Raw genomic sequence first — 23,758 nt, 5'->3', positions numbered from 1 at the left:
TAAGGGCTATATAGATTAAGGTGGATCATAGCTGCAGGGTAGAGTGCCCCATATCCAGTGGGGACCACGAATTGTTGTCGTGTCATTATTTAATTATGCTTTCTACCAAAAGAAAAGGCTCTAAATTTACCACGATGCCCACGTACCGTGTCTTGACTTCTCCCCAAAGAAAAAAAATGGAATTCCGACAGAAGAACATTCAAACTGTCTTGTTACGGTCCTTGCGGATACAAAAGTAACTCAATGGGGTCGATTTTCTCACTCAGTCCAGCTTTAATGGCAACATCGTAATTGCCACAAGTCCCAAGGCCCTTTTTGAACAGTTACTCTTGGACGTTATTTGAGAACCTATTACAGATATATATATATATATACACTTGTGTAGCAAGTAGCAAGTAGCAAGTGGCGTTGCTCGAATTTGTTCTGGATCTATTTGTTTGGTTTCTAACGGATTCTTTCCTTCTGAACTGAGCCCCCAACATAACCTCCATGAAATCCGTCGGAAGTTTCTGCAAGTACTTTGTCTGATTCATGACAGCCCTTCTAAGAAGGAAAGAGATGAACAAAACCAAAATGACAATGTCGGTGACGCCATTGCGATTATAATTACTCAGTCTCTCCTCCTCTTCTTCTTTCATTTTATCTGTCTCTGTCAGTTCTGGTTCTCTTGTGAAAAGCAATTTTTTTGCAGTCATGGGAGAGGGTGATGGCAGCTTTTCTAACCTTTTTGAGGAATCGGAGTTTGGAGATCCAAACCAGCTTGCTGGAGCTTCTTCCACTGAAGATCTCTTTAGCATCTTAGAAACCCTTGAAGCTGCTCCAGAGTTCAATTCTTTAGCTTCGTCCTACGAAATTACTCCTCTTGGAGGAGGCGAAGCAGAAGCATCGGAAGCCCGTAAGCGGCGAAAGCTATCGGAGACGGAGAGGTCCATTGAAGATGCAGAAACAAACCCAGATGGGCAACCAAGAATGACTCACATTGCAGTGGAAAGGAACCGTAGGAAGCAAATGAACGAACACCTTGCCGTCTTGCGTTCCCTCATGCCTTGCTTCTACGTTAAACGAGTAATTACAACACCAATGCCACTTCCCTTCTCTTATATGAATTGATATTAATTATTCTGGTGCAAGAGATGAAAGCTGTTTGGGAGGGACGCACAATCACAAAGAAGAACACAAGTAAAACAAACTCACAATAGATGTTTTGCTTGTGTTCTTCGTAGTTGTGTGTGTGTATTATCTAGAGTATTAAGAGCCATCTTACACAATTTTGTGTTTATATACAGGGAGATCAAGCATCGATAATAGGAGGAGTGGTGGATTACATCACTGAGTTGCAACAAATTTTGAAGTCGCTGGAAGCAAAGAAGCAAAGGAAAGTTTACAGTGAAGTTCTAAGTCCAAGGATGGTTTCAGGAAGTCCAAGATCCTTGCCACTGAGTCCAAGAAAGCCACCACCATCTCCTCTGAGTCCCAGATTGAACCTACCCATTAGCCCAAGAACCCCTCAACCTGGGAGTCCTTACATGCCATGGATGCAACAACCCTCACCATCTTCTTCTTCTTCCTCTTCTCTTGACAATTTGAACGAATTAGCTGCGAACTCGAAATCCACCATTGCACAAGTGGAAGTGAAGTTTTCAGGAACAAATGTTCTGTTAAAGACAATATCCCCTCGCATTCCAGGCCAAGCTGTGAAGATAATTGCTGCCTTGGAAGGACTTTCTCTTGAGATTCTCCATGTAAGCATCAGTGCTTTTGATGACACCATGCTTAACTCCTTCACCATTAAGGTATCTTAATTATCTTCTTACACTTGTATTTTGGAACTGATTAAGAAATCTTGGGTTTTGGCCATTTAAATTAAGCTAATGAAGAAGTACTGCTTTGTTTTGATAGATTGGATTTGAATGTGAGCTGAGTGCAGAAGAACTGGCACATGAAGTTCAGCAAACCTTCTGCTAGTGAGCACCAATAAATACTGTCTTTGTCTGTCCACCTGCCTGCCTGGGAATGCAACAGAATGTGTTGGAAGGAAGGCCATAAACCAGCATCTATGTAGCTGTCTGCAACCAAATGTATAACTTGACGTATCATCATGACTTTGTAGTTGCTAATGTAGTATTTTCATTGCGAGATCTTTGCTAATCTTCTCTTAATTATCATCTTGAGTCAATTCTCCGGCCCTTTTTTTTTTTTTTTTTCTACCTATCTGATGATATTTCTTCTTGATCTAGAATTTTTAAATTTGAATTTTCTTAAGAACTCCTTTACTTATCAGCACAAGCATAAAAGAGGGGTTATTGTAACCTTTTGGTACAAGGCTTTTTGTTATTATCGTTTTCTTTTGATAGGATATTTCATCCCAAGATTTGAAGGTGACTTATTCTTTTGAGAGGAGGGGGGAGTGTGCATGAAGTGTATGTTGGATGGATGCAAATAGAAAGAAATAAAAGGAAATGAAATTCAACTTGAAACATAAAACAAGAGCTTTGCATGTTGCGACATCAAAAAACCAGATCACATAGTACCAACAGATCCATTTATACTAGAGTTTTTTGCTCAGAGCCCACTTAAGTGAGGGTGAAACTATGACCCACTTAAGTGGAAAGTATTATTGATGTCCAATTTTTACAATTTAAAAACGTTTCCGTAGTTACATTATTTTTTGTTAAGTTTGAATCCAAAATGACAGTTTCGCCTTTATGTATGGTAAAATGATCTTAATGCACCCAACCTTTAGGTGGGAGAAGCCATTTCTTCCTACACCTGGCCATAAATCTCATTGCCGCCAGCAACCACCACCCCTCTCCTGTCGACGAACACTGCCCCCAAAATTAAAGCAACGTAAATCATGAAAACCTAGCTCCATATATAACTAACAGAACCCCAATGAAAGCATCGAAATTAGAGGCTTGTAATCTTAAATCTTTAATAAGAACAAAAACCTAAAAAATTCTTCATTGGACCATCAAAACAAATGTAATTAGGAAGAGAGGCCAGAATAATGAAAACCTGCAAAAGAGCATTAGCAAAAATGGAGGATCATTAGAACTTGTTTGTTGGCGTTGGATCGACAACGAAAATAGAATCGAGTGAGCTCGATTTTCTCTGTGAGTTTCTATAATCTTATAGGACAAATGCCTGATTTGACCAGTTTTAGTAGGTTGTTTAAGCTCGAAACGGAAGGAAATTCATTGAATGGAATCATTCCATGGAACATTGGACAATTCTAGAAGCTTCTATGCTTGAATCTACCCCACTTAGCTTCTTCCGTTCTATCATTATATACATATGGAATTTTGTGCTTCTATTGAATTAGGGTTGATGGTTTTGGGTTTTGATTAACGGCTTTGGTTGGGAATTAAATTGGTGGCAAATCTGGTTCAAGGATGGGAGGATTCAAAGATGGATCGGTTAGGGCATGCAGTTCATTCATTTGGGGCGGTACGGCGGTGAAGAAGAGGCTCCACCTAGTTGGGTGGGGGTAAGTTGGTGCGTTTCTGGACCGATAAGTGGCTGGATTTGGATCTCTATTTAGAGGATATGATTGTTCATCCTATTCCATAAAGTGCTTGTTGTCAATCGGAACCAAGAGGGTATTTGGAGTTGGGAGGAGTTGGAGAATTTACTCCCTAGTGAGATTTGTTCCAACCTTACGAATGTTGCTCCCCTTTCAGCAGACGGAGGTCGAGATGTTTATATTTGGAAGAATAGTGTTGAGGGTGTCATTTCGGTTAGATCTGCTTATGAGAGATTGATTGAAATTGACAATCAAGATGTGGGCGAGGACTGTAATCTTTGGAGAGATATTTGGAAAGTGAAGATGTTGGCCAAGGTGAATGTCTTTTTTTTGGATTGTGGGACATAATCACCTTCTGACTAATAAAAGGAAGCACTTGCTCCAGGTGAGTGATCATGATCGATGTTCCTTCTGTATCAGTCGTGTGGAGGATGGGCTGCATATTCTGAGGGATTGGTATTATGCTAGAAGTATTTGGGGTAGGATTTTGGTTGGTGGTATCCCTAATTGGTTCTTTTCGAGTGATTTACATGAATGGCTTAGCACAAATCTAAATGTTTCATCATCTAAGAAGGTGGGGATCCAAGATTGGCCAAGCTTGTTTGCTTGCACAGCATATTAGTTGTGGGTGTGGAGGAATCGTGATTTCCATGAAATTGAGTTCACTCGCCCTAGTGATGGCGCAATGGTTGTCATGCGCTTTGTTTCAAAGGTGGGGGAGGCTTGGGGCTCGTTGGGGGAGGCGTTGTCTCAACCCTACCAGGAATCGTGGTAGTGTCAAGTGGTACCCTCCTCAAGCTGGTTGGTTCAATCTCAAGCGTTTCGGTGCAACTTAAGCGGGTTTCAATGCCCAAAAAAAAAAAAAAAAACCTAATGTAACGTGACAAGTCAAAATGCACTCGGGTAGTGGTAATTACACCATGAGACACTTATGCCTTTCCCACCCCTAAGCCACTCTCCCCTCGTTTTTGGTCCCTTTCTTCATTCCTGAGTTGCGATTCGAAATATGTGGGCAGGGAATCGCTTTTCGAGCCTCTTTGTTCATGGCCCCTCTGTTATCAAGTTCCCTAGTCTCCACTTCAAGCTGAAATGCTTCTCCTCGTGTTCTCAGGTTGTTTTAGAAATTAGAAAATTCATTTTCTATTCGCTTTGAAATTTCTCACAGTAACCATGGAATTGATGTATTTTTCAGGCTGTGCCATGTCCTAGTGAAGATTGCCACGAGTTCTTGCCGTGGTTAGAGCAGAAGGCAGGGACCCAAATTTCTTCAGTTCTTTCGATTGGGAAATCTGAACATGGCAGGTTCGTCATTTATTCAAGATCTTAAAGTTCTCACAATCAAATTCTGAAGATTTCGGCTCTGTTTCTCTCCCTACTGATACCCATCTACCTTTTATTTCGGTTTTGTATTCTAAATGCAGGTCATTGTTTGCATCGAAGTTCATACGAGCTGGAGATTGCATACTGAAGGTTCCTTTCAGCGTGGTATTTAATCTTCAAATTAATTTTTCATTGTTTTTTAGTGTTTGTTGTGGGAGTCATTGAGTTGTTTATGATGACTTGAAGGTTCTTTTTGTGTGCTTTTTTAATGCAGCAAATTACACCAGACAAAATGCTTCCAGAAATTGGCTGTTTGTTAGGAGAAGATGTGGGTTATACTGCACGGCTTGCTATTATTATTTTAACTGAGAAGAAGATGGGTCAGGTATTGCCAACGGATAATTTTTTGGGAACTTTGAATTTCCCAACGGATTATATTTTCATCCTTTTTTCTAACTCTTTAATTGCAGAACTCCAGATGGGTCCCCTATATAAGTCGTCTTCCTCAGCTTGGGGAGCTTCATTGCACGGTACTGGATTCACCATTTACAAGAATTTAAGCTGTGCAACTAGTTAGTGCTGTCGCTCTTCTCGTATTGCATACTGCAAGAATTGTCTCATTTAATTGTAGTCCTCAAAATGTGTTTTAAGTATGTTGGAAAACTGTAAAGAAATAATCAATAATTGCTTGGTTGATGTATTAAACAATAGGTTTTAAAGTTAGAAAGATTTGATCTAGTCTACCAAAAATAAGAAACAAATATTTACTGTTAAAATGATTTACTCTCATCTTTTCCTTTTGCGCTTTCTTTTTCCATTTTGGCATCCAAACTGTTGTTGCAGAATTCTGTTCGGTAGCCTAAGCGAATAACTTGCAAAAACGTGCTCGACCGGGTTGGTCGAGGAACGTCTCTGACGATCGAGTTAGTGGAAGTGCATAGCTTTAGGAGAAGAAAATAACATGTAGAGCTCTTAATGCCAGAGAGAGTAACCCAAGAGTGCGAATCTGATAATGATGAAGGTGTGGGTATTTCTAGATCTTAAGAGAGGTTACCTTAACTATGCAGTAATGGAGTTCTAAATGAACTCTATAATTGCTGCTAACTTTTCTAGGGAGAATAATCTTATCCTCCAAGAGAGTATTACTTGGATTGTAGTTGTGGAGTCCGATCTGGACTTTAAGAGCAATTCAAAATACCCCGACTTGATCGGAATCCTTATCCCTATCTTTAAGGAGGTTGGATACGATTCAAATTGTACACGTTGCTTAGTGCCTTCGTTTTATTCATGGTCCGACCAAGGTTTGATATTTCCGGTTCTTCTTTGGTTGACCTAGGTAGGTCTATTATAAATTGTCCATAACTTTAGCCCCCAGTCACTTGGTCTTGTTAATTTTGTGTTCAAGGCCAAGGGACTAAGTTTCTCCCAACCAGAATTTGATCTAGTCGAGTGATTTTGGCTTGACTTGTGCTCAATCAAATTTGAAAGACAGCCTAGGTGGCTTATTAATTTTGTGGAGTGACCTTTGACCTTGACTTTTATGATGACCTCAAAATTGCTTAATCATCTTGGATGGTCGAGAGTGGAGCTCTTGTTGAAGTAGATAATTTTTTTTTTAGACTAGAGTTGGGAGCCTACCCCAGAAGAAGAAGTAAAGGCCAATGCTGAAGATGTCGAGAAGAGGAAGTTCAATCCTGAGCTTGTATTTGTTCGCTTTATTTTTTGTACTTGATTTGCTAGAACTTTTCATGTAGAGATGGACAGAACTCACTTGTATACATTTTTCGCTTTTCACCTTTGTGAGTCCATCACTTGTAGTGCTTGAATATTTCGATTTGGTTCATCAACCACAATTTTCTTGGTCAAAAAGAGTTCTTTTGTTCGAGAAGTCACCATGTTTCTGTGGTTGAAAAGGCATATGCTAAATAGTGAAGCGAAGAGTTGCTCAACGAGCAAAATATTTGCATTAACAAACGAAATATTTGCATTATTGCTTTTGTTGGATCAGCCACTTTTGTTGGTTGATCTTGCCCTCAATCGACTATACTTTATATAGTAAAATTCCTTGATCGACCTTAATCTTGGTCAAGCATGATTTAACCTTTTTTGCAACTTTATCGGAGACTTCTTTGCTTTGTCTTCTTGACTTTGGTCAGTCTATTTGAGGTCAACCATAAATCACTTGGTCAGGTTGGCTCCATGCTCGAGCCAATGGATTAGGTTTTCATCTTAATCAAGCCTGGATTTAGTCAAGCAAAGTTTTGTGTGATTTTTGCTCGACCAATGCTGCAAACATTGCATTTATGGGCATAAGGTCCTTTTGCATCATCTCCATTTAAGCTAGTTTTCTGATTGAACGCATCTGAATTTTCGTAGTGTTCAAACCATTGATCTGATCGAACTGTTTGTGGTCTAGTAGAATTATTGAACTAGTCGAGCTCTTGAGCTTTCATTCCAAGTTGATAGTTTTCAAACAGCTGAGAAGGAGACCAGTGTTGTCGAATAGGATGAGTTCGATGAATGAGGCTTTGGCTAGTTTGGTCAAGAAGGCTTCATTAGTTAGGAAGACAAGGTTGGCCAGACTACAACTTTTCTTGGTCTAATCTAGGTTTAGTCGTCCATATGTTGGCCTTTGTAAAACTTTTAATAGGAAGTTTGTTGGTCGACCCTGCATTGGTCAAGCATTTTGTTAATCCTTTCATAAATCCTTTGGTCTTCTTCATTGCCTCTTTGGCTATTGAATTATCATTGATCCTCCTCCTCTTTGAACGATGATTTTGCCAAGTTGTCATGGAATCCTGTTCGTGACTTTGCCAAGTTGCCATGGTTGCTTGTTCGGTATGTGTAGATATATGTTCGACCACTTCCCCCGAGCATAGTAACTTGGGAATTGCTCAAATAGCGAATTGATGCTAACTAGCAAAATTTTGTTCTTTTGCAAAGCCCATTTTTAGTGGGTCTTACTTTTTTGCAAATTGGGTAGAATCTTTTTGTACTTGATGCTTAAGTCTTTATCATCAATTATTTGCTCTATTGAGTATGATAGCTTTGATAGCAAGGGGAGTTCCTATAGGATACTGCCCTACTCTCTTCTTGATCAAGGGGGACTTCCCTTAGGATACTGTCTTGCTCTCTTCTCGAGCAAGGGGAGTTCCCTTAGGATACTAACATGCTCTTTCTTTCTAGATATATCTCGATTAAGGGGAGTTCCCTTAGGATATTGCCCTACTCTTTCTTTCTAGATATATCTCGATCAAGGGGAGTTCCCTTAGGATACTGCCCTACTCTTTCTTTCTAGAGATATCTTGAGCAAGGGGAGTTCCCTTAGGATACTGCCTGCTCTCTTCTCGAGCAAGGGGAGTTCCCTTAGGATATTGCCCTGCTCTCTTCTCGAGCAAGGGGGTTCCCTTAGGATACTATCCTGCTCTCTTCTCGAGCAAGGGGAGTTCCCTTAGGATATTGCCCTGGTCTTTCTTTCTAGAGATATCTCGAACAAGGGGAGTTCCCTAAGGATACTGCCCTGCTCTTTCTTTCTGAATATATCTCGAGCAAGGGCTGTTTGGATATTGCCCTGCTTTTTCTTTCTAAAGATATCTCGAGCAAGGGGAGTTCCTTTAGGATACTGCCCTAGTGTTTCTTTCTTCGAATAAGGGGAGTTCCCTTAGGATATTGCCTTGCTCTTTCTTTCTCCAGATATCTCGAGCAAGGGGAGTTCCCTTAGGATACTGCCCTGCTCTCTTCTCGAGCAAGGGAAGTTCCCTTAGGATACTGCCTTGCTCTCTTCTCGAGCAAGGGAAGTTCCCTTAGGATATTGTCCTACTCTCTTCTCGAGGAAAGGGAGTTCCCTTAGGATATTGCCCTGCTTTTTCTCGAGCAAGGGGAGTTCCTTTAGGATATTGCTCCAGCTCTCTTCACGAGCAAAGGGAGTTCCCTTACATAGATCTTACTCTTTTGTGAAGCCTAATTTCATAGGTCTTAGTCTTTTGTGAAGCCTAATTTCATAGGTCTTACTCTTTTGTGAAGCCTAATTTCATAGGTCTTAATCTTTTGTGAAGCCTATTTTCATAGGTCTTACTCTTTTGTGAAGCCTAATTTCATAGGTCTTACTCTTTTATGAAGCCTATTTTCATAGGTCTTATTCTTTTGTGAAGCCTATTTTTATAGGTCTTACTCTTTTGTGTAGCCTATTTTTATAGGTCTTACTCAGGAGGCCCGAAGACTTTAATGGGTCTTACTTTTTTGTGAAGCCTATTTGCTTCCCAATGCTGGTCGAGCAGAGTTATTGTGCTGGTCGAGATGTAAGATGTTTATATCTTTCTCTACTCCCCCGAGCATAGTAGGTTGACTCACAGTTGAGCTGTGATGCTCCATCCAGCTGAGAGATATCAACCTTTTTGCTTGTATGTAGAACTCCTTTCTTCCGATCAAGTATGGTTGACTATATCTCGAGCTCCCATTCTTGTAATTTTGGTTGATATTTTGCTATCCACGAGCTCAAAGGCTTTGAAAATATTGTATATAAGACTTTTTCTGTATAGAAGCTAAACACGTTGTTGTTGTTGAATTCTAGTGTTGGTTGAAAATTTTACATCGTAGAAGAAAACTAGGGCCTTTGGCGAAGATAAAGTAAGTAACCATTTGCAAGTAAAGAGTTGCATTCCTTTGAAATTCCTAATATATTCTGCTTGATATTCCACATCCAACTCTAGTTTGTATATGGCGAATACTCTCGATCACGCATCAAATGTAGGAGAAATATCTAATTCAAGATTTTTTTTTTTTTTTGTAAAAAGAAAAGATGACCCGGGGTCTTTTATTTTTTCTCCTTTTTTTTGGGGGGGGGGGGAACAACTCTTGAAGAAACTTTGCCATGAGGAGAAAATTCTTCTTTGAAATTTTTTGCTGATGAACTCATGAACAATGTTTTGTTCCTTGACTCCATCACCGGCCATCATGAAAGGGATTTGAGCTCCATTGTCAATTGTTATAGGAACCAAGCAGCAAACCTATGGCAACAGCTCCTTCTGGATATCAGTCAGGTTGGCATGCATGTTGAGTAGAATCAATGGTTCAGGTAGTTGCTGAGCATCTAGAAAGACAGGTTTATAGCAGAAAGAAGCAACTCCAGCTTCACCCAAAGTAGGCTGGAACCTTTGACCAAGTATAAACTCTTTCAGATCATTTTTAACCCCTGGCTGCAGGTCTTCAAGACTATATAAAATATCAGCACCTGTGGAGCATCACAGTTATGATGCCTCTGCAACATGTGAAGTTAGCATGAGGGCTTGCTAATAGCGTGCAAACCTTCATCTGGATCATGTTGGATAATCCCACAAAACCTAATCCCAATTCCAACCAATAGCAGATTAAAATAGGGAAGTTTTCTAAACTTGATGGAAAACCAATTCCAGCAACTAGGTAGAAGTCACGTCTAACTGCCACGGCGACGGGAGTCGCAAAAGTCAGTCGCCTGGTTTTGACCTAATTTGGAGGTCAATAAACACATGGGAGTGTTATTGACCAAAACATCACATAATCTGTTTATAGCCGCCGGGGAAACGGAGTTTGGAAAATTCAATAAATTAATGTAAATAGCAAAGAAAACACAAATACCAATTAGTAAAGAGTTTACAAAGTTTACAATTCATTATACAATTATGTGAGAAAGGTGTATGGCTCACATATTGTTATCACTTGCGACATATCTCCGACACGGCGATATGTCGCCGCTTAGTTTATCGGTGTCGGGGGTGTCTGTCGCCCCCGCTGGCTTCGCCGCGATTGTCGCCCCATGCCCGTCTAACTCCATAACCCTTTTTTCCTTCTTTTTGTTTAATAGTAGAGTTTACCTTGAAGTAAACACATCACATATGAATTAGGAGATGATGCCACTTGGCCCATGAGTCTCCGCTTAGAGCAGACCCAAGTCAGAAAAAAAAAACAAAAGAGGCTAAGCAGTTTTCCGGACTAAGCTACACTGCCTCACCATGTTTGATAACGCTGATACAATCTGGCTGCTATGGCTTCACTGCAAACTGCAGATCTTTTCGCTTGACCTCCATTCTTGACCATGTGATTTTATCGGTGAAGCTATGAACGGTTGCAATTGATTCTTTCAACCTCTTCTCAGAACCTAAGTTGAGAGCACTCTTCAATTTCCATACATGAGGAAAAGCGTGCATGAACCGCCCAGCACTGAGCATCGCTGCTTCTTTGAACGCCTCCACGAATTCTCTTCCGGCGGTGGCGTCCGTTGAGACAACCGGGGTCAACGTTGAAGGCAAACCTGCAGAAACTTCATGAATATATCTTCGTTGGAAGCTAGGACCTCCAATGCATCTGTGGCCAGACGTTTTGTCTCAATGAATTTCTTACGAACAACAACCATTTTTTTATATAAAGTTTCATTATATTTCTTCTTCTGCAGAGATTCATCTTGAACTAAATTTTTTCTTGGAGGCTGCTGCTGCTACTGTAGTAGCTCTGGCAGTATCTTTAGACGCGATGTATCAATCAATAGAATCGTTGAAGGTGAGCGTTCGCCGAATCTTGATGATTCCATCTCTAAGCAGAGTAAAATTGAATCCTCTGCCTTATATGAATCGGATCTGCTCTGCAGTCAAGCTCGAATGCGAGCGAGCCCTCCATACCATCGCCTGATTCTTAGGTCCTCGAAAAGACCACATCAGAAAAGCTGTGCGTTGTAGGTCAAAGGTCGTGCATCTTGCAGTTGAATTGCATACAACTGATTCTTATGGTTGAGAGAACATGATATAGATGGGCTCATCATACGCCATTGGATTCAATTCCGGCAAATTGGTTGCAGGAATATTGAAAGCATTGTAGCTAAGAAGACTAGGATTATAAAAATCTGAGTGTAATCATACTTTGTGCAGATCACTTTATTGTACATGCTTTGGCAAAAAGACAAAACTAAAGAATAGTAATTCACTATAAATCTCAATGTTCTCTTTATGTAACCGCACTTTGGCAAAACAAAATCTAAACAATAGTAATAAATTGTCATTGTGACAATGACATTCTTTAGGCAAAATAATCATGTGAATATGAATCAACTATTAGTTCTGTGCTCATTAATGTAATTTTACAAAAATCGACGCATTGAGTTCTCAGAAATTTGAGCGAATTCCCACCAAATTTCGATTAATTGGTTTCCCAATCTCGATTCGAGAATAATGTAACACTAAAATCTTTTCCATAAATAATTCCTCAGACTCCATGAAAAATAATTATTATTTTAAAGAGAAGATGGAATGTATGACGTACCTTATAGTTGGATTACTCAAAAAGGGAATTTGAAGGCAGTATTACCTCACAAGGGAACTTGCGATCACCTCATGTTTAATCATTATTCGGAGGGTTGATCAAGATTCCCACAGATGGCGCCAATTGTTGTTGTAGAATTCTGTTAGGCAGCGTAAGTGAACAATCTCAAAAAAACGTGCTTGACCGGGTTGGTTGAGGAACGTCTCCGACAATCGAGTTAGTGGAAGCGCATAGCTTTAGGAGAAGAAAATAACTTGTGGAGCTCTTAATGCCAGAGAGAGTAACCCTAGAGTGCGTACCTGATAATGATGAAGGTGTAGGTATTTATAGATCTGAAGAGAGGTTACCTTAACTTGTGCAGTAATGGAGTTCTAATGGAACTCTATAATTGCTGCTAACTTCCTAGGGAGAATAATCTTATCCTCTAGGAGAGTATTACTTGGATTGTAGTTGTGGAGCTCGATCTGGACTTTAAGAGCAATTCAAAATACCCCGACTTGATCGGAATCCTTATCCCTATCTTTAAGGAGGCTGGATAGTGGATACGTTTCAAATTGTACATGTTGCTTAGTGCCTTTGTTTTATTCATGGTCCGACCAACCAATTCTTCTTTGGTCAACCTAGGTAGGTCTATTATAAATTGTCCATAACACAAACCAAAACAAAAGAGGCATGAGAGTTCATAGTCCTGAAACATAGAATATCAGCAGAGGAAAGTTACTGTTACAACACACTATGGATAGAAGTTTATGTTAGATAGGTAGGTCTAGGCTGAAAGAAATGGGGATACTACTAACTTGATGGCACTCGACAATTTTGCTTGGCCATTGAAAGCCCATTATTTTTTGCTTGAACAATGTATTTTTCTTTTGCCTTTCATCCATCAAACCTAGCAGTATCAATCTATCTAAGCGTTATGGTTTTGATTATTTAGAGAAAAAAAATGTGACTGATGCGCATCACACACCATGAGTCTCCCAGCTTGAAATGTAGTAGTCTCGATGTTGTCATTGTTCTTGAAAAAAAGAGGGTATTTGGAATTAAATTTTGTCATGCCATGGTATGTTCTGAGAGCATAACCCTATTACTGGTTCTTTTTTAGTTATTTAATGAATATTTAATAGCAATTTGTTTGATATCTTTCTAGATGTTCTGGAGTAAAGATGAACTGGACATGGTTCGAAAAAGTGCAATACACCATGAAACTGTAAATCAGCAAGTCCAACTTGAGAAGGAATATTTGGCCGTTAGACCAGTATGTATTCATTGGAGTCTTCCCCCCCCCCTCTTCCATGTGTCTGTTCATGTCCCTTATTTGATAATAGAGTATCATATTATTTTCCTATTTGAAGAAAAGGGCGATCCCTTGCTATCCTCTTCTCTTACCTGTGGAATTCCATTTTGAGGGCATTCAGAGGAATCAGATATCAATATCTTCTGTTGAGAAGGGGTACTTGTTTCTTTATTTGTTCTATTGTAGCTTTACTGTATTGCATTTTCAGTTCTGATATCTTAAGGTGATCTGTACTTGTAAATTTTGGATTTATCCTTTATTTTCATGAATTTTATTACAAATATACGTTGACCAGAACCATCTTAACAAATATGCTTGGTATTTTTAGAAAATCCAAATTTATGTGTTAATCTTAAAAGGAGCTATATATAGCAATTCTGATTTTACTAATTTATGTTAGTTTCTCTTTTAAACTGCATTAACGCTCTGGTTTTTGGCAACACAACTAAGGGGTAGTGTGATTGATTGATTTTAGGTAGTTTCAGATTTCATCCAGAGGTTGTTTTAAGTTTGAAGTTAATTGGGTTTATTTATTTCAAGAGTCCATTAGTATGATTTTAAGGAAAATGCCAGTCCCCATTTTCAAATGAATGAATTTTCTTGCTTCATCTTTGTTGGTTATGTTGATAGTTGATACTACCCATAGGTCTTCTTATTTTTCTTAAGTGTTTCCATTTTCATAATTATTTAAGTAAATGATAATTTTTCTGACAGTTAGTTTGCTTATGGTTCCAGGTTCTTGATAATTTTCCTGAGTTTTTTGAAGATGTTACTCTGAAGGATTTCATGCATGCATATGCTTTAGGTACTGAAATTTTATATGCATTTACTGCTTGTAGTCTTATCCTTTCGCCTCATTGAGGTATGTTGGCCAAATACTTTTAATTTGGAATCATTTTACAAACTTGTAAGATCTGCATTGAACTACAGTCTGACTATTCTGATTATTATTTCTGAACCTTCCAGTTGGATCTCGTGCATGGGGAAGTTCTAAGGGTCTATCTCTGGTATCATTATTCTACTTATTTTTGTATCACTTATACACATTGTGTAGTGCCTGTGAGGGTTATTAAAATCAACAAGTTCTTTTGTTGGTCAAAAATACTTTGTAGATTCCATTTGCGGATTTTCTAAATCATGATGGGGTTTCAGAAGCACTGTTGTTAAGCGACGAACATAAACAAATCTCTGAGGTATCAGTTCCATTTTATTGTCAAGTTCATGTGGTATGTTTGTAGAACATGTTGATAATACAGACTCATCCCTCAGTTGTTTAAGATTTGTGTGTATATGCTTGGTTGTTGCAAATTGTTCAGTTGAGTAATCATGAAACTTACTTGGTTAAACTATTTTGACATAAATATGAGTATACCAGTTTCTTCATGCTTGACTTGTCTTTCTGAATCCTTGATCACATAGTCTCCCTTAAGCTACTCTTCCTCAATGTGTGGTCTCTTCTGGGCAGTACAGTAATGTCAGTCTCCTGCTGCCTGCTGGAAATACTGGGAATGAGCAGAAAACTTTTGATGAACATTACAAAACAACCAATAACTCTGTGATGTTTGATTGATTTCTGGATGAACGGTCATTCCTTATTTTTCTTTTAGAACCTCCAGGCTGCATTCAAATTTCTTATCAAGTGGAAAAAGGGATGTATCTTGCTGATATTAATTTAATTTAAAAAAAAAAAAATTCTGCCTTCCATTGTTGTGATTCATCATGCCTCTTTCTGCAGTGCATAGAGAAGTTGTACCATAAAACCATGATCTTTTGTACTCATCCTTTTGGTTTGGCCTTTTAGTAGGTATGGATGGTATAAAAGGGTAAGATCTAGATTCGAATTTGATATCCAAATTTGTCATGCTGAAACATCCTCAAGATCTGAGTGCAATTTGAGAACCAATTAGTCTGATTATATTGTCCAGATTGGGATATGTTTTTCTTAATTTATATCAAAGTGAAAGGTCAACAGTGGATTTTGGACTCCTTTGAGGGTGGACTGTGGTGCAATGTTGTCCAAGTCTCAGGAAACATATCTCTGAGAAGTGAGGCTAAGGCTTCATACGTTATGACCATCCAAGGCTCTGCAATTGCTGGAGCCTCATGCACTGGATATGCTCTTTTTAACCTTCCAGTAATTACCATGCACTCAAAGTCTTCATCATGCATTTATTAGATGTCATTCAACCACATTGAGAAATTGATCCCGTCTCAAAGGGTTTTGAGTTTTAAAAATCAACTGTATTGCTTGATTACCGCGTTGCTTTTGGGTTAGTGTTTTCTTTAGTATCATGGTATTATAGTACTCATTGGAAAGCAAGAATCCATGTAGACCCCATTTAGCTGGGATAAGGCTTAGGGGTGCAAGTTGGCCGCGCGCGCAAGCCGCCGAGCCGGGGCTTGGGCTAAAGATTTTGGCCCTCAGGGGGAGGGCAAATATTTTGGCCCCGAACTAGGGCCAAGGGCGGGCGGATTACTCTCGGCCCGCCCATCCCGGCCGTCCCCGATTTTTGCCCCGACCCAAGCCCGGTTTTGGCCTTGATCTTGACGCCCGGGCCCTGATCCTAGCCTTGATTTTGGCCCTGATCCTAGCCCTGATTTTGGCCCTGATCTTGGCCCTGATTCTGGCCTTGATCTTGGCCTTGATATTAGCCCTGACCCTGATCCTGGCCCTGATTTGAGTCTAAAGACTCTGGACCCTCCACCCACATGGAGAGGAATTAATTGTAATACATATAGGTGGATACTTGACACGTGTCAAATTTTAAAAACATGATCATGTTTTGTAGAAAATTAATAAAAATAAATTATAACCTCATTACCAATGTAATAAGCATCTATTTGACTTTGGCCCTGATCCTGACCCTAATTTTGGCTCTAATCTTAATATTAATTTGACGATGATCATGTACTAAGCTAGATTTTTACCTGATCTTCATACTAACATTGATATGAGTCTTGATTTTGATATTTAGTCACTTTGATCATATTAGACTATAAATTCACTTTTTATATTATTTTTAAGGTAATTTTTATTTTTCCAACAAAGTCATTTTTAGTTCAATAAAATATGGATTTTGTTTTTTGATTAAGGCGAGATAATATATTATAAATAATAAAAACTATTACATGAAGAATTAATATCTAACAAATCTATACCCTAACTTCTCATCATGATATCTAACAAATCTGCTGATATTTCAAAAAAATTATTAAAAAAACTATGAAAAAATACTTTTTTTTGTTGAATACTAAATTATTGTCGATTTACTTGTTAACAAGGTTTTGAATATGATTTTTTTGTATTGAATAAAGATATCAATTTATTGAGCAGGTTGTGAATGAAAACATACCTACCTACGGCTTAAATTCTTGACTTTGAAGATAAAATTTTCATTTATCGAGTTCCTTTTGAATTATGAATCTCGATGTTTCTAAGTTTACAAAAAGAGTTTGTGTGACATTCTCTATAATTGACTTGACTTTCAAATATGCCTAAATTTAATTACAATTCTTCTCTCTACTTATTCTATTTCATGAATAATTTTAACTCTTTGCTCCTGGAGAAAAACCAAAGGAAAAAGCAGATGAGAGAGAGAGAGAGAGAGAGAGAGAGAGAGAGAGAGAGAGAGAGAGAGAGAGAGGAGAGAGAGAGAGAGGAGAGCAAATTAAAAAACCCTAGAAATTTGGATTTCTCTATTTCTCTAAAATCTAAATGGGTATAAATAGTTAAATACACATTGAATCTAAGTTTTGGATTATTTGTTGACATCTTTAATATTTTATTTTCCGAATTGAGTTTGGAATTTAAGTATTTAATTATTTTAATATGTATTTTAATTACTACTGTGCTTACATTTGATATTTACGACCAAAGATATGGCCAATTAAAGCTAGGGACAAGGCCAATTAGGGCCTGGGCCAATCCGGGGTCGATGGTCAGGGCGGGGGCAATGAGAGGCCAGGATGGGCCAAGGGGAGGGAGGGCCAGGGGCGGGCCAATTAGGGCCGGGGACGGGGCCAATCGGGGCTAATGGCCCATCCCGACCCGGCCCAATTAGGGCCAATTAGGCGGGAATGGGCTTGGCTGCCTGTAGGGCTTAGGGCCGGGGACAATTTATTGGCCCCGAACTAGGGCCAGCGGGATGGGCTCAAGTTATACCATATAGGGCTGGGCTTGGGATTGCAAAAGCCTGGCCCAGCCCGGCCCAGTTGCAGCTGGGATAAGGCTTCTTGCTGTTGTTGTTGTTGTTGTTGTTGTTGTTGTAGTATATATGGTATTATGGAAAAGAGTTCTGAAATGCTTCTGCTGTAAATAGACATTTGTAAGGCATAACTGCAGAACTGCAGTGGAGTTTTTGCATGTTTGTCTTTGCTAACAATCTAACGTTAGTAGAAAAGTAAAATTAATCCCTTTATTCTGTCTGTGCAGGTTATTGCTGATAGGGATTATGCTCCTGGTGAAGAGGTTATATGTCAATGAATCTTTTGTTACGTCTCTGAATTTTATTTTCCAGAACTGAAATGTATTATGTTGATTTAAAATCCTGATGATGAAAACAACTGGTTGTTATGAGAATGCATTTCTTCTTTGTTGTCCATTGCTACTTCATTGTTTTACTGTGTGTGCTACTCAGCACATAAATAGACTGTTTAACAACACTGCCACTTCTTGGTGTAATTTCATAACCTGAATGTAGTGTTTAACATATTTGCTCCTTGCTGGTATAATTTTATAAGCTAAATGTAGAGCGTAACATATTGCTACTTCTTGGTGTAATTTTATAAAAATGTGGTGCTTAACATAACCTCCCCCCCCCCCCCCCCAAAAAAAAAAAAAAAATAATAATAATAAAAAATAAAGAAAAAGAAACCAACAAAGGAAGGGGGGACGGGTAGGTGGTGATTCCTGATCTATTTTCTTTCTTCTTCTATGATTGTTTCACTAATACTTAAGTATACAACCCCCAAGGATCCTATCATTTTTCAGATTTTTTTTTCCTGCTTCCTCAATTTCTCTGTTAGGATCCCAGATTCAGCAAAACAGCCCAACAGTAATAATGGAGATCATGGGGAAAATATACTTTATTAATTGATAAACTCCAGAACTCAGAATAACACAGCAGTAGGTATACCTACAGCTACCCGAGAGCAACAGCCCTCACCCCAAAATTCCCTTGTGACAAAACGATCCTCCTAACCTACCACCCTCCCTGATACTTATAGTAGATAGTTCCCTAAATTAACCCCTTGACAAATCTTTCCCCAAATCTCTTTTATTCAGTTGTAAATGTTCTCCAAATCATTCTTTATTCAGCAACCTCCTTCTTAGGTCCAGATCTGATTTCTTTCCTTAACTGCTGCTCACCAAATCCAGCCCTCTTCTTGTGCTTGCGAGAATACACATCAGATATGAGGAGTCTATCATTCTCCTCTTTTCTGGATTTGTTTTCTTTTAGCTATTATTTCATTAACTCAAATCCCCATTCAATTCCAATCTGAGCACCAAAGACACCTGCCGTCAAATTCTATTTTTTTTTTTTTTTTTCATTTTGTTTGGTTTTTTGATTTCTTGTTTGAAGTGGATTTCTTCAACATCCTAAGAGTCAATGGATTTTGTCATACTTGACACAATGTTCAGCTCCTTGACTGAGTTGCAGACCAATTGACCAGAAATTTATGTACACTACAGTTTATTGACAGAAACACCATCAGAGCAAGGAGGTTGAGTGTTTTAATCTCTGGGAAGTGCATTGGGGTTATTTGATTCATTCTCCTTTGGTCCACTTGATGATGTTTCTGTGTTGGTATGTGTAGAGTTGTCTGAGTATAGGCCTGCATACTTCGGTTGGGGAGAGCATGTTGATATAAGCAGTTGTAAGGATCCAGCCACAATCAGATTGCCTGCTGGTATTCACTGGTTCAGGGTTCACACTGCACTATACCTTTTTATGGAATCCTTGAATAAGGGAAGGGTGAGATAATTCTAATTCTATTCTCTTGAGACCTGCATGAATAAAATGTCCACCACTTCCAAGTTTTCTTTTCTTTTCTTCTTTCTTTCTCTCTCTCTCTCTTTTTTTTTTTTTTTTTCATTTGTGAGCGGTGTTCATACTGCATTTTTCTCCTGGGAAATTGCCAGGTTTCTTTTGAAATAATTTTAGTTTCCCACTCTCTAATACTTCTAGAGAATGCCATGTTAGATCACTTAGATGTATAAAAATGATTGCACTTATACCACCATAGGTCATTTAAGTGCAGTCCCAGATTTCAAGTTAGTGGTGATTCACTGATTCATTTTGGCATGTTGATTTTAGGTTTTGATAAGGTATGGAAAGTTCCCAAATGCCACTCTCATGCAGGACTTTGGATTTACGCTTCCATACAACATTCACGATCAGGTCTGCCATAAACTTATTGTAAAAGAATGTAATTGTTCTGTACTCATACCATTTTGAGAGTTGAATTGATTCATATACACTAAATGCCTGAACATATTTCCTGTGTTAATTATTCAAAGGCTTGCGTTATCTTCTACAGATGATTTTATTCATGCAGGCTCGGATTTTGGTTGGTGTGCCTCAACATGATCCTCTACGTCTGATGAAACTGGACCTTTTACATAAACATTGTGCCCCAACAGTCAAAAATACTGATGGTTTTTGCTCTTTTACTATCAAGTTGGTAGATATTTTTATGGATACAACTTCTGTGCCTTATGTCTAAAGCTTCTTTGAATTGACTCTGTCAAATTCCTATTTGAACCTTTTTTTTTCCAACTTCATTAAATGGTATCAAACCATTGTGTTCTTAAGAGAGAGTGAAACTTCCATTTATGGGAATTATAATGACTAAAGGACCATATGGATCTTTTTTGGAGATGAAAGACACACAGTGGTATCCAAATGAGAGTCCAGTGTCGTTGCAAGTGACTGACATGGCACCTCTGGACAGGACGAATCTACCAGGGGAAGCATCCAATATAATGATGAACTATCTGGTTTGATTCTTTTGCTTAACGTGAGTTTAATCATCAGAAACCATCTGGACCAAATGGCTAGCCATGTAGTGGACCCATTACCTTGTATTTGTAGGTGTCCCTTTTTTGTTTAAAGAAAGCCTCCTGAATTCTGTTGATACTTGGCAAAGTCCTTATGAGTGGGCTGACAGATTAGAGGCTGACACAGATGACAGTGTCCACTGTTTGGCCACTAACTGGATTGCCATGCACTACATATACCCACATCCATCATATTTGTTAAGGGGGCTGGGCAATCCAAGGTGGTGGTGGGAGTTGGAGGAGGACCAAGGCAACACCAGCAAGGCGACTAGGGCTGTGTAAGTGACGCCTAGGTGACCAAAGTGTCCTTCAAGCAGAGGAATCCTGGATGCCTGAGGGTTGCCTTGACAGCCATGCGTCACATAAATGCCTTCTTGTCCACTAGACAGGAAAAATTATTTATTGTTATTATTGTTGTTTTTTCATCCTTTATTTGGTATGTGGTTCATTTTTTGTGACCTTGCTTTTCATCCTCATATTTTACAAACATTTACCCTTTTTATAGGGAAGTAAGATCTGTTAGTAGCAAAGGGAAGGGAATCCCACAGCCACTTCGTGCTTTTGCTCGCATTTTATCCATTACTTCCATTGAAGGTATGCTGCAGTTCTTTTTCTTCTTTATCTTTGCTTTCACTCTATAGGAATTTGTTGTTGGAGGCTGTACCTTCCTGTGCATAATTGTTTGAGCAAACTAACCACAGAACTGGAGGATTTGGTTTCTGAGGCTGAAAGAAAAGATGGCAGGCTGGCTCGACATCCTCTACAAAACCAGTGTAAGGAGATCCAAGCACACCAGTTCCTGCTTTCACAAATTTCACAATTGATTCAGGAATATGAGGTGTCTATCAAGGTAATGTTATCAATATTAACTTTGAAATTTTTATGACCCTCCTTCTATTGTCCTTTATAGTGAACAATTCTCTAACAAATGCAATACAGAACTGAAAAAAACAAGGAGTTATATTAGATGTTTACCCTGTTCCGCATATTCCAGTTGAAAATTTTGAACTTTCCAGCTAGAGAACAGGTTCAGACTGAAGCAGGGCTGTCATATGGTTTGCCAATCTCTTGTTGAGCAAATCCCTAAAGCACCTTGGTCATACTATTAATTGTGAATGGAAATATTAGTTTCTAAACTCAATTGTCTAGTCTGAGAATACAATAGCAAAATGACATGACTGATCTCTTTCAACCATATGGTGCTTCAAAAACACATCTAAAATACTGTACTGGAACATAAAGCCTGTAAAGCTTATATATAAGTAATTCATAAACTAACGATGGCAGTATATTTTGGTTATTAGGATGTGTTCCTAAATGGCCTATCTAGTGAGAATTTTCAACTGCTCAAGTGGCAGTTGGAAAAGTGTCCTCATGTCCAGTTGCTCCATGTAGCAAAAGAAATTCTTCCCTCGTCTTGCATTATTCAAGGGGATGCCCTTAAGTTGAAGTGGAGAAGGGATGGTCTTGTTGTGAAGCATTCTAGATAGTCTGTCCACAAAAAGTTTCTTTTGTGTCTGTGTACAGCAACCCTTGATCGCTTGCTTACCAATAGTTTTGCACCTGCACCTTTCAAGCTTTAATTTTTGCCATCCAACCATATATGGACCTTAAAATACCATCTATTACTTCAAAAAATTGATGCTAAATCATCTAGGTCTTATCTCAAGGCTGAAGTCCAAAGACCTAGCTACTTGGGTTTGGCTAAAACTGAGTTGTGATTGCAGTTAATTCTCTTTCCAATACTTTTGTCTAGGTCAGTTTTGGCCTAGTCTTTGTTAACAAAGCTACACAATGAAAATGTGAAAATATAGAAAACAAAAGCATAAAATGAAATTCTATGTGGTTCACCCAAAGGTTATGCCCATGGCTGAGCTGTGATGATTTCACTATGAAGAAAAGAGAAGTATTTGACAGTCCTAATACATTTTCTACTCCCACTTAGACAAATGAGATGTATTTATAATAAAAGAATGAAAACCCTAACCAATGAGAAAGACCAAAATGCCCAAAAACACCTTGTAATAGTTTGGGGTTCACAATCAGTCATGTCGAAGCTCTTGAAATTCTGAACGCTACTCATCGCCTGCCTGGTGGTGGTGTTTGCTGTTCTTTGGTGATCTGGATGTGTTTAGGCCTTGGAACAGGCCCCAGTACATTTTAACTTGGCAAAGTTGCTGTTCACCAGCAAGACTCCTTGTTTTTATTTTTACAATGCATGCTTCTAGTCTTTTTCCCTTCATTTTGATTTTCCATTTTAATTGATTTACCTTCTTCAGAGCAGTTCTTTTTAAGAAATTCCGAGCTAGTCAAATTTCTGAACACATCCATTCTGCATTTACAGATGCTATATCCCAACAAGACTACTGGACAGCTAAGTATCCGAGCACAAATGGCTCTGGATCTTCTTGCTGGGGAACTTCGCATCCTAAAATCTGCTTCTACATGGCTGAAGAATTACTGTGCAACCTTATCTGCGGCAGAGGATCCCTCATGAGACAATAAGACTGTCAGACATTGAAATTTAACTGAAGAATGAACAGCCAAGAAAACTGTGACAAGAAATGTGGCTTCCAGGATTCAAGTCAGATAAATATCATGGCTGTGAACTATTGCTGTGCATTTCAGGTTTCAGTAAGGATGGCCTCAAGTAAGTAGGCATGCTGTGGGTTACGCGCATATCGCCCAGAAAGAAAAGGGTTCTTGAATTCCCAGAAAGACAACCGAAACCGTTGCAGAAGCTACAGAACTGGGTTCTTGAATTCCCAGAAAGAAAGGGGAATGAGCTAGGATGGTGAGGAAATTTCACATTTGCTCAATTCAAAATTATGAGCAGGCTGATTCAGTAGGATTTAAAAGAAAAAGAGGAACCTTTTTTTGGTCTGAAAAGAAAAAGAGGATCATTACCCAAAAAAAATGAAAAGGAGGATTAATAACCGTATAGACATTATTGTGACATATTGAATTAGCATTCTTTTTGTTTTCTGGGTAAACGAGTTCGCATTCTTGAGTCTTTGATTACTAATATATATGGTCGAATCTGAATGTAAAATTACAGATTTCATTTTTTTGGTGTATTTGTTTTGTTTTTGGTTTTTTTCCTTCTCTTAGTAGCATTTGAAATTTCTAAAATCTTGGAATCAGCGTTTGATTATCTTTATTGGTATATATAATACCAGTAGTATATAGTCAACTCAGAGCTGTTTTAGTAGTGAAATCAAAACCTCTTGGTGAAGAGGTTATGGATTCAGTTCTTACTGAAATATATTACTAT

The 23,758-nt window shown here is 38.7% G+C and overlaps 2 protein-coding genes across 5 annotated transcripts; both read left to right on the top strand.

Annotated features, from left to right (window-relative positions):
* The first annotated feature begins 408 nt into the window (after positions 1-408).
* Positions 409-2,197, top strand: LOC149029768 (transcription factor SPEECHLESS-like). The gene is made up of 3 exons (XM_089142113.1): positions 409-1,065; positions 1,287-1,793; positions 1,900-2,197. Exons 1-3 carry the CDS (start codon positions 694-696, stop codon positions 1,963-1,965), a joined length of 945 nt encoding a protein of 314 aa, XP_088998239.1. The 5' UTR covers positions 409-693; the 3' UTR covers positions 1,966-2,197.
* An 803-nt stretch (positions 2,198-3,000) lies between these two features.
* Positions 3,001-23,549, top strand: LOC149029767 (SET domain-containing protein). 4 transcript variants are annotated; one of them, XM_089142111.1, is made up of 15 exons: positions 3,001-3,838; positions 4,716-4,825; positions 4,945-5,008; positions 5,118-5,228; positions 5,314-5,373; positions 13,278-13,385; positions 14,160-14,229; positions 14,391-14,431; positions 14,537-14,617; positions 17,857-17,892; positions 19,742-19,825; positions 19,965-20,104; positions 20,990-21,078; positions 21,186-21,334; positions 22,829-23,549. In XM_089142111.1, the coding sequence occupies exons 1-15, from the start codon at positions 3,827-3,829 to the stop codon at positions 22,979-22,981; spliced, it is 1,308 nt and encodes a 435-aa protein (XP_088998237.1). In that variant the 5' UTR covers positions 3,001-3,826; the 3' UTR covers positions 22,982-23,549. The 4 variants fall into 4 exon arrangements, with proteins under 4 accessions (XP_088998237.1, XP_088998236.1, XP_088998235.1 ...); XM_089142110.1 differs by lacking the exon at positions 3,001-3,838 and adding an exon at positions 4,462-4,634 and having other exon boundaries at positions 19,983-20,104; XM_089142109.1 differs by lacking the exon at positions 3,001-3,838 and adding an exon at positions 4,462-4,634.
* Positions 23,550-23,758: the final 209 nt, after the last annotated feature.

Source organism: Hakea prostrata, chromosome 1, assembly GCF_041222555.1.
Source record: "Hakea prostrata isolate BN-2017 chromosome 1, UWA_Hpros_2, whole genome shotgun sequence".
In the NCBI taxonomy this organism is placed as follows: Eukaryota; Viridiplantae; Streptophyta; class Magnoliopsida; order Proteales; family Proteaceae; genus Hakea; species Hakea prostrata.
Note: the sequence above shows the minus strand (reverse complement) of the source record. Positions and strands in the feature narration are given on the sequence as shown.